General features: G+C 37.8%; 1 protein-coding gene across 1 annotated transcript in view; it reads left to right on the top strand.

The window, feature by feature from the left end:
* The window catches only part of LOC107704308 (eukaryotic translation initiation factor 4H-like), an 18,318-nt gene that overhangs the window by 4,661 nt on the left and 3,040 nt on the right, over window positions 1–10,617 (top strand). Inside the window, exons 2-6 of the mRNA XM_016507201.1 lie at window positions 3,567–3,763; window positions 4,053–4,117; window positions 5,399–5,492; window positions 7,801–7,872; window positions 8,937–9,080. Coding sequence (XP_016362687.1) covers window positions 3,567–3,763; window positions 4,053–4,117; window positions 5,399–5,492; window positions 7,801–7,872; window positions 8,937–9,080 — 572 coding nt within the window. The remainder of the gene's footprint in view (window positions 1–3,566; window positions 3,764–4,052; window positions 4,118–5,398; window positions 5,493–7,800; window positions 7,873–8,936; window positions 9,081–10,617) is intronic.

The following is a 10,617-nucleotide window of genomic DNA, read 5'->3' as shown; positions in this document are numbered from 1 at the left end:
GTATTTTAACAGTTTTGTTCAATAAAACCATATGATTTCTTGCTTTTGATACTTTATTTGAACTAATTAATTGCATCATTGCTATTATATATGTATTTTAAGTAAATTTAAAGGCTATTGTTCACTTAACCTACATCAATTTTTATTACCACAAAAATGTATTAATTATATTTTATTATTAGTAGACCAGAACATGTGGACATGTTGTCATTCTTACACTATAATACTGAACTTTGATTTCAGTGATTTGGACTATGAGATGGACACTTGCTTCTTGCACTCTATGTTGCACTTTACTTTTGCTTTAAAAAAGGATTTCATAGAAATTTGGATTTCATTTGGAGTTTCACTACTGAAGTCCCTGTTCATTTTTTTCATGCTGTAGGTGTCTGTTTGAATCTGTTGTTTACACATTTCTAAGAGTACTTCTAATACTTAACGTTTTTAATAATAATAACTTTTAATAATAACATTTTAATACTTGATTCTAGTGGACTCTAAACATTGCATTTATTTAATGTGAAAACCCAACTGTTGGGGTTAATTGAAACATATTTATTCCCCTTTGTAGTTGCACTAACAGCTGTAATGAACAGAAGCCCAGAACATGTGGATATATTGACATTAAGAACATGCTGACTTTCTCAGACTTTTGTAATTATTTCATTTTTATTAGGTTTGTTTACATTTGTACTCTTTTAGGTTTACATTTCGTCAATGGCTTGTTTACATCTATACTTTTTTACGGTACACTACTGAATGGCAAAGTTGCAAGTTTAATAAAATGTTCTTTAAAATGTAAAAATTTTTGGTGGGAAATTAATCGTTTAGATGAATCGATTAATCGATAAATTAGCCGATAGATTAACCGAAATAAAAATAGTCGTTAGTGGCAGCCCTATTATCAGCACTAGGACTGCCAGTCAATGCAGTTACATTGTTACACCAGTAGGTGGCGGCAAGGAATGATCTTTATTAGTAGTCATCATTAAACCGGTCAGTTCATTCAACTAATATGCATAAAAACACTGATTCATTCATGAATGAAACATGGTGTTGAAATTAATTTAACTTTGAATGCCACATTGTAAGGCTCAATCAACGATCAACGCATTATCTGGGTAAAGCTGAAGCTGACGTTTCATTTCATAGAAAACAATGCCATTGATTCAAAGCATTGAACAGAACTGAGGCCAAAATTCCCTTAAACACTGAAAGGATGCTATGGCAAAGATATCGCTTTCATCTTCTGATGACTGAAGGCAAACTGTTTTACTAATATGACTTGAAATGTATGTTAAAACACAAATTAAATTACTTTGAAACACTGAAGCATTGAAACACTAATTTCTGCATTATTTATTCAGTTGTAATTTAACTGTGTAAAAGCGTTTTTTCATCTCCAAGCAGCAATAATGCACCTAAAACCGGGCTCACACTGTGCGATTTTTTTAAAAGTCCTTTAGGATTGTACTTGTCAGACTGTATGAACATGATGATCATGTCACACTGTGGGATCTCAGTTGTCATTAATGTCAGACTGTACGACAGTTAAGGCCAGTTAAAACCGGGTGTACGCAAGAAAACTTGTCCGGAGTGTTACCTTATCAACCCATACACGTTCAGTGACTGCAAGCTGCATTGCACGTGGGGCTGTAATGTTGGCTATCATTAAAAGTATATGAATGGCGGCAATGCCGGTGTATTTAAGAAGAATAGTATAGGAGCACTACACACCCACATGAAAAAAGCAGCGCAACCAGTTTTTATCATAGCAAAGGCAACGAATCGTATGAACCATATGAAAGTGTAGGACGAGAGCGCTGGAGTTTATGCGGTTAGAAGATATCTCTAGCATTAATTGTGATCATGGCTTGTCTTGAAAAACGAAAACAGTTTGACGTTCGTCGTAGGAGAAGTCACACTGCAGGACTGTGCGCCAAATCTTCTGACACTGCCAGAATTTCGTCGATCACAATGGCCATTAATCGGCTGTCGGTGAACATGTCAAACTAACGATCAAAGACTATTTAGCCTAGGATTATAGGAATAATTTAGGTGACGTCACCCATAGGTTTCCGAAGAGCATTTTTGAAACCTAAAGTGAGCGGAGCCGGCCGACGCCATCTTGGCAGCGCATTGGAGAATCAAAAATGGGCAAAGAGGTGGGGCGTGGGTGGAGCTGGTTGCTGAAACCACGCCTACCTAGCTCGACGGTGGTGACTGCAGCGGCAATCCACCTGTCACTCAAGTGGCCACGCCCTTAATTATGCAGAACTTTAAGGCTTAAAGGGATAGCTCACACAAAAATGAAAATTCTGTCATTAATTTCTCACCCTCATGTCGTTCCAAACCCATAAGACCTTCGTTCATCTTCGGAACACAAATTAAGATATTTTTGATGAAATGTGAGAGCTCTCAGACCCTGCATAGACTGCAACGCAAACTGTAATATTCCCAGGTCCAGAAACGTAGTAAGGACATCGGTAAAACAGTCCATGTGACATCAGTGGCTCAACTTCAGTTTTGCGAATCTACGATACTACTTTTTGAGTGCAAAGAAAACAAAAATAACAATTTTTTCAACAATTCTTCTCCCCCGAGTTACGTCTTCCGCCATTTTAGAGAGTATCACAATGCATACGCACGGTTTCCCATAAGCGTAAACAGCGCTGATTACGCAGATTACGTTCATGCATGCGCTTTCTCCCCGAGCATAAATAACGCTGATTACATCGATTACGCTCTTGGGTACTCTCCAAAATGGCGGAAGATGTAACTCGGGGGAGAAGAGTTGTTAAATAAATTATTTTAGTTTTCTTTGTGCTCAAAAAGTATTCTCGTAGCTTCGCAAAACTGAAGTTGAGCCACTGATGTCACATGGACTAACCCTTTAATATAATTTAAACGAATGAGTTATAAAAAAAATTCACCCCCTTCACAGTTGTCATGAAGGGCAAAATTAGCTATATAGACCAAAACCACTTTTTGTACCAGGCTGTAAACATATATTTTTTTCTGCTGTAAAGTTGGGCATTTTAACATTGTGGGGTCTATGGGATTGACTCCCTTTTGGAGCCAGTCTCTAGCGGCCAGTCGATGAATTGCAGTTTAAGTCACTTCCGTGTTGGTTTCCAGAGAGAGACCGGAAGGTTGCCGCTTGATCAGAAGCAAGGTTTTTGTACCACAGATGAATGTGAGCTCACTTAATATAGCACACGTCTGATTCAGACACTCAGAAGGGAAAACTCCCAGTGCGTCCGTCCATCCATCACTGCGGCTCAGCCATGACTCTCATGCCTATTGTGTTTGTGAGGCTTTTTCGGGATGTTACGTATGATGCAAAACCATCAGAAGTGAGAATGATCAATTGGTGAGATGCATGGTAGATGTTCGAAAGCACAGACATCTATTAACCAGCCGAGTGGTAATGGTTGGCGTTATTAGTCAGTATGCGTCTTTTATTTGCTGTGTTTGAGTCCTGCTGGAATCCCACGTCTAGATCAATCTTTTACCTGCGTGTTGAGGTGTAGAGCTGATCAGGTTGTTTGTTTTTGGGCCCACAGACCCCGAGGCGGCGGCGGCAGCGGTGGCCCAGGCGGACCCCGAAAGCAGAAGGACCTTCCCACTGAGCCGCCCTACACGGCGTACGTCGGCAACCTGCCCTTCAACACAGTGCAAGGAGACATAGATGCCATCTTCAAAGACCTTAGCATCAGGAGCGTTCGACTAGTGCGAGACAAAGAGACAGACAAGTTCAAAGGTGGGCTGCTCCTCCAGACACAATGCATGATTAATAAGGAACATTGCTTATTATTCATACAGGGTTCAGGAATCGCCGAAGCATTCAACTTTGTGCTGCAGACATGAATCATACCTCAAAATGTGTGGCTAGTTTATCTTCCCGTGGCTCAAGCAAAACCAAGGTCATGGGATTGATCTCCGTGAAACCACATGCTATTAAAAACCTATGACTTGAATGAATGTTTTAAAAGTCAATGTGAATAAAAGCATCTGCTGAAGGATCAATTATGTTTGTTTTCGTGCTTCAGGTTTCTGTTATGTAGAGTTTGATGACTTGGAATCTCTAAAAGAGGCTTTGACGTATGATGGCGCTGTAAGTCACTTAATTACACTCTATTCATTCATTTTTTTTAAGGCAGAGATAATGGATGGGGTTATACACTAACATTTGTTTTTATAGCTGATAAAAGTGAAATATTCATAAAACATAATACATGTGGGTCAAAGACGTTAAGATGTCCGCATCAAAAGAAATTTACAAAAGTGATTTTATGCCCATAAAACATTTAAGGTTTCAAATAAGTTTTTGAAGAATAAAAATGTCAAAATTTGGTTGAAATAATGTTCCATTGTCATTCAGTGTAACACTTATAGTTGTGTAAAAATTCAAACAACATGCTTATTCTGACCTGTACATATTAAAATATATAAAAGAATAAGTGAGCATATTACATTTTATTGGGTTTTAAATGAGTAAAAAATTCTTACTGACAAATAGGCAAAACCTAGGATAGTGGCACATTTAAAGAAAATGTAAAATAACAGCTAATTAGTATTTGGGGTGAAAGTAATTAGTTTTTTAATGTGTCATAAATTGATTTTTGTTGTAAATATGCCTGACAAGATTGTTACACTGAATGACATTTTAGTGGGTGTCTTCTGTAAATCGGGAAAATGTATGATATTTATTTCTTACTCAGAAAAACAAAAATACAAATGCATGAAATAGAAAACTTTAAAAAAAAATGTGTGAAAAACAACAATTTAAAGCAGTATTGTTTTTAATGCTTAACCCCTTTTTCGTCTTTGACCCATGTACAGTAGAAAAGCTTGACAGTAGAATAAAATATACACTGCAGTTCAAAAGTTTGGGGTCCGTAAGATGATTTTTTTTAATTGTTTTTTTTTAAGGAAATTAATGCTTTTATTCAGCAAGGATACATTAAATTGATCAGAAGTGGCAAAGATTTTTTTTAATTGTTACAAAAGATTTCCAGAACTTTTTCAGAACTTTCTATTCAGCAAAGAATCAAAACAAAAGCTCCACAAAAATATGAAGCAGCACAACTGTTTGCAACATTAATGATGAATGCTGAATGTTTCCTGTGCACCAAATCAGCATATTATGTTTTCTGAAGGATCATGTGATGCTAAAGTCTGGATACATTTTTAAATACATTAAAATAGAACAATTATTTAAAATTATATTTCCCACTACTATTGTTTTTACGGTATTTTTAATCATATTAAATGCAGCATAGGCAAGCATAAGGGTCTTCATTCAGAACTCTTTAACAATCTTACCAACCACAAACTTTTGAACGCTAGTGTACTGTTTGATATATTGTGTGTTAAGTGTGAACTTCTTCCGCAGCTGCTAGGGGACCGATCTTTGAGGGTGGATATCGCGGAGGGCCGAAAGCAAGAACGTGGCGCCGGAGGCTTCGGCTTCCGGAAAGACGACAGAGGTACTGTGTGTGTGCCAATATATCAAAATATCACTGTCGTTCATAAGCACAATCTTTTTTATCTTGTGCTTCTATTAGTGCTGTTTACTCGCATTTTAGTCGTGTAGTAGTAGTTTGTCTGTTGATATATGTTGCTTGTGTTGTAAGTTGTTTCCTTTCAAATTTTGTGGTCTTTATAGTCTCAGAAATGAGCAATGCTAGGGATGGGCCGTCCGATTTTCTTTACATTACAGTTGTATCAGGTTTTCCAGAGATGAAGGCATGAAGTTTTTGTTTTCTGAAGATTTTTAAAGGTCCCATATTGTCAAAACTGAAATTTCCTGGCTTTTTTCATGATAACTGAGGTCTAGGCACTATGTAACTACCATAATCGTCAGTTTGTTGTTTTACACACATGCACACAGACATTATTTCATACACGACATAGTCGTGAGATGCAAGAAACATAGACATATGGCAAGAAATCTGTAGACGCGCCCATAACAACAAAAGACAACACTTTATTGACCCTTTTCTGATAAGAAGTGTGCGCTGCAAACGTGAGCATTTTTGACGATCGTTTCTGTCCAGTCCACTCGTTTTATTGCGTTTAACCACAGCTGTCATCGTTTTTTTGTCTGGCAGTGGCAGCAGATATGCGATCAAATTTCTAATTTGAGGCTGTATTACGTCAATTCTGGCACCCAACATCACAACAAGATGATATTTTATGCTCCTTATGTAGCCGAACCTGCGCTGGTTTGAATGGGCCTCCAGTTTCCCCTTTGTTTTGCTCCCTCCAGCTAGCGCAGTGACGTCGCTGACCCTAGTTACCTGTGGTTGACCTGGCCGTGCGTCACTCAGAAAACAACAGGCCAATCAGAAGAGAGGCTCATGAATATTAATTAGACAGGCCAAAATCGACCTGTTCTCAGCAGAGCTCCTGAGAGAGGAGCTGTAAAAATATATTGAGATGGTTTTTGGTACTTATACCGCAAATATATATTCTTAAGGAAATCAAAACCCCAAATAAAACTCCAGAAAGGTGTAAAATATGTGACCTTTAACATGACATTACTGGAAGTAATTACTCGCATTTAATAGAGTCAGATGGTAAATTAAGAATTCATTCAGTTACAGACTCCAACTCGAGGTGTTAATCTTTTTTTTTTTTTTTTTTTTTTATATTCAATTAAAAGACAAATTTGATCTTCAGGTGAAAAAGACCATCTTTTCTCCGAGGCATGCCAGACTTCGCTCGTCATTTAGTCCACTTAAACCTGCCCGGCAACAGTCGACAGCTACCTCACATTCACACTTCAGTTTCGTTGCAACCGTAAATGTTCACGATTGCTAAGCAACTTCAATTCATTTGATGGTGTGTATATCATGTATTTTACAATGTACTTATCTCCTTTATCAGATTTTTCAAGTTATAATGTTAATTTCCTGTTTTGAGGTTGTTGTTTGTTCAAGCCGTTATTAGACCTTAATTTGAGTTAATTTTATTTTAGAGAAAATATGATGTAGTAAAACAATAAATTGACTGAATTACCCTAAAAATTGCAATACCATGTAGTTGTTCAATATAAACCGTTTTTGTCGAATGTCTTTGTGATTTGCCGTAACTAAGATTTCGGTCCTACTGCCAACCCCTAAGCAATGCTCAATATTAGTTTGTGCTCTGTCAACTTTTTGTGTCTTCTGTCTCTTATTCTGAACTGTTCTGCTTGGTTATATTGCATATAGCTGTAAATATTTAATCCACTGCTCATACTACGCAAACAAAGCATTTCTTAAAGGTATAGTTCACCCAAAAATGATAATTGTTCCAGCTATGTGGGTAATCAAATAATTTCTGGTCTCCATTGACTTCAATGATGTTTTGTTTTCCATACTATGGAGGTCAATGGGGACCATCAACTTGTTTGGTTACTACATTCTTCAAAATTATGTTTAGCAGAAGAAAGAAACTCATACAACTTGAGGGTGAGTGAATGATGATACAATTTTCATGTTTTGGGGTGAACTATCCCTTTAAGCCTGGCTTCTCACAGTCATTGTTCATGTACATATTTCATCTTCAGCTATTTTTGTACTTTTCTGTTTTTTCATCCCTCAATAGAATCCCCTTTCTAGCTCCTCTTCCTTCCCCTCTAACAAACGGAGTGCTTTCCTATAGGCTAAACTTCCCTGTCCAGCTGGTGTCTTCCTGTTAGCAGTGTTGGCAGATGATCTGATTGGTTCAGTGGGTGGCCCTTTCCTTCACCCTGATCTCAGCTTTGAATTGTTGCCCCTATTATTATTAAACAGCCCCTGTCCCTTTCAGGCCGTGGTGGCTCACGTGGGGCCAGAGGAGGGGGACGTGACTCCAGAGACGACTACGACCAGTCTGGAGGAGGTGCGAAGTGTGAATTGGGCAAGAACCCGAACTCTTGGGGTGTTGGCTCTAGATAATAATTTTAGCAAAAAGTCTGAAGACACATCTGTGCTATATGACCACAGACATTCCTCTCTTTGTAAAAATGAACAGAAAACATGTTTGCAATAAATATACTCAGTGAAAGCGTAGTAAGCAAGGTGGATGTGAAGAAAATGAAAAGGTTTTAGGACAAGATTTTCATTACTTCATTGGCAGTGAAGATTTTTTTCTATTACAAAAAAAAAAATTATTAATATAACAATACCGTAAATAAATGGAATTATTATTATTGCTAATATTGACATTATTAATGTGATATTTTCATCACCGAGTATGCACTGTGAAGTTATGCAGTAGTGGAAGTCATTCTCATCACATTAATTTAAAAATAATAATGTTAATAAAATCAGCATATGTTCAAAACACAATCCCATGATGTGTACATAAAATTAAGTAGAATTTGCTTTTTGTTTTTTTCATGTAATGGTGAAAAATCATAATGGACAGTCGTTGCCTTCTTTTTCAACATGCAAATGTAGCTGCATATTATTGATTTTGGGGTGAAACATAATTGACATTACTTTATTTTTGTGACATTCACCCTGTTACAGTAAATGTTTTTCATTCATTATTATAAACTGAGGAAGTAGTCAAAATAGTGCTTGAAACCTTGTTGAAAATAACCCAGAATATTCCATTAAAACAGAGTCGCAGGACTTTATCAGCAGCGATCTTGCATATTTATGTTTTGCCTTTTTCATATATTTTAAGTTAATTTTTGAACATTGATCTCTCAGGGACTCCATCTCATTGCCATCAGTCATGTTGTCAGCAGAGTCTCCCTGCTGGTCTGCAGTCAGATTTCCTCCCAAATTGAAGTTGCCTATAAACACTGATCTGGGATCAGACTTAATATTGTCTTGCAAATCTTAAGCACTATGATATATTGCCCAGAGCCAATCCTGGATCAGTATTTTGGTACAACTTTGCAGTCGAGTGGGAGAATGATGGACCAGTTACTCACACGCTTCCTTTTTCCACAGGATTTAGAGATGAGGACTTCATGGGTGGGAGGAGTCGAGGAGGCGGTCGCCCTGCCGAAAGAAGGGGGGGTGGAGGAGGCATGGGACGCTTCAGAGATGGACCTCCTCGAGGAGGCCAGACAGACTTCAGAGAACCCTCTGACGGTGTCACACATTTATTCATGCTGAAAAAAGATACCTTTATATATGTGCTTCAAAGTCAACGTGAAATCTCAATACACGTTCTTGCTCAAACCTCTTCAGTGCAAGTAAATCACTCACATATGCGGAAAAAGTTCCAGTATAGGCGACTAAATGTCTAATGTTAGCCATTGGCTACTAAACTGATAGATTTCTCTTTCCAGTGTTTGAGTTAAGCCCAAAGTATACTTCGTTGTTTGTGTACACGAGGGTCGGCGTACAGTACACATTTCAACTCCAGAATAGTATGCACTGCCCAATTTTTGTAACCGTGCATACTCTGTACATGCAGGTTGTGCATGCACATTGAATTTGTTTTGCACTAATCAGTTGTTCCACAAGGTGGCAGCCTTTGTCCAGGCTGTTGTTTCACAGTAGAAAACCAAACTAAAGAGACGGGACAACAACAAATGGTCAGAGTCTGCAGCAACAACAGACGGCCGCACTGCTGAGTGCTTGTGTGAGTGGGTTATGAGAGAGCTGCAGCTTTAGATTACAAGAGTACAAAGATATTTTTATTGGTTACAACTTCTAAAGAAAAATAGAGCTTTCTAGCGCTCATGAGTCGACCGCCTGTGTTCATGCACGCTATCAAATGGAGTATACTATGAAAGGCTACGCACTTGTCTGAAAGCATACAAAAACGAAGTATGCTGTAAGTTTTTCATTCACCTGCACTTGAACACTCTGACTGGGCACTTAAAAGTTTCACTCCGTCCTTATAGAGTCTTACATACCTTTCAAAATAACTGAGCTCGTTCAGAATTTAGTCTTTAAGAGCTATCAGAAGCCACTGCCGGCCAGTTCTTGTGGTAGTGGGCGGAGCTAATTCTCAAACTCCGATCTCATTGGCTAATGCTCAACTTTCCATCCACGTTTTGATTTGAGTGAATCAATTCGAGCGACACAGATAATGTAGTTAATATTCATGAGCAGCTTATACTGACCTTAGATAGACCTTAGACCTGTTTTACATTGTATAGTTATATAGTATCAGTAGTAGGGCTGTCAGAATGGCTGAAAAACTAAATTCGAATTTTGTACTTAAATATTATAAAAATTCGAATTTAAAATGCATAATTTCAGTTAGGGTGAAGAAAAGCTTTTGGCTTCTCTTCTGAGGCCACAAGAGGGCGCATCGAGCAAAATATTACCAATGCACGTTTATTCAAAGCATAAGATAACATGACTATCTGTGAAAAGTGCATACTGTTTATAAACCAATTGTAATTAATTAAGTTGCCTAAACAACTATAAACAAAACAGCATCATGTATGTATGCATAGTTTAATACAAAGGGCAGAAAGCCAATCACACGGAGTACATTTTTCATTTAAAAACATGAGATGCAGTGGGATGGGGGAAAAAAACCCGCCATAAAGTCTGTTTTTTTTCAAAGTTAAACTTACATTAAAGTTACATGGCTTTCTAAACATGCGACTCCTTTGTGCTACATGCGAGTGCAACGGTGATAGATGTCCCTCTAGAAAATGCGTGAAAT

Source organism: Sinocyclocheilus anshuiensis, unplaced genomic scaffold (genome assembly GCF_001515605.1).
Source record: "Sinocyclocheilus anshuiensis isolate Anshui unplaced genomic scaffold, SAMN03320099.WGS_v1.1 scaffold1493, whole genome shotgun sequence".
NCBI lineage: Eukaryota > Metazoa > Chordata > Actinopteri > Cypriniformes > Cyprinidae > Sinocyclocheilus > Sinocyclocheilus anshuiensis.
Note: the sequence above shows the minus strand (reverse complement) of the source record. Positions and strands in the feature narration are given on the sequence as shown.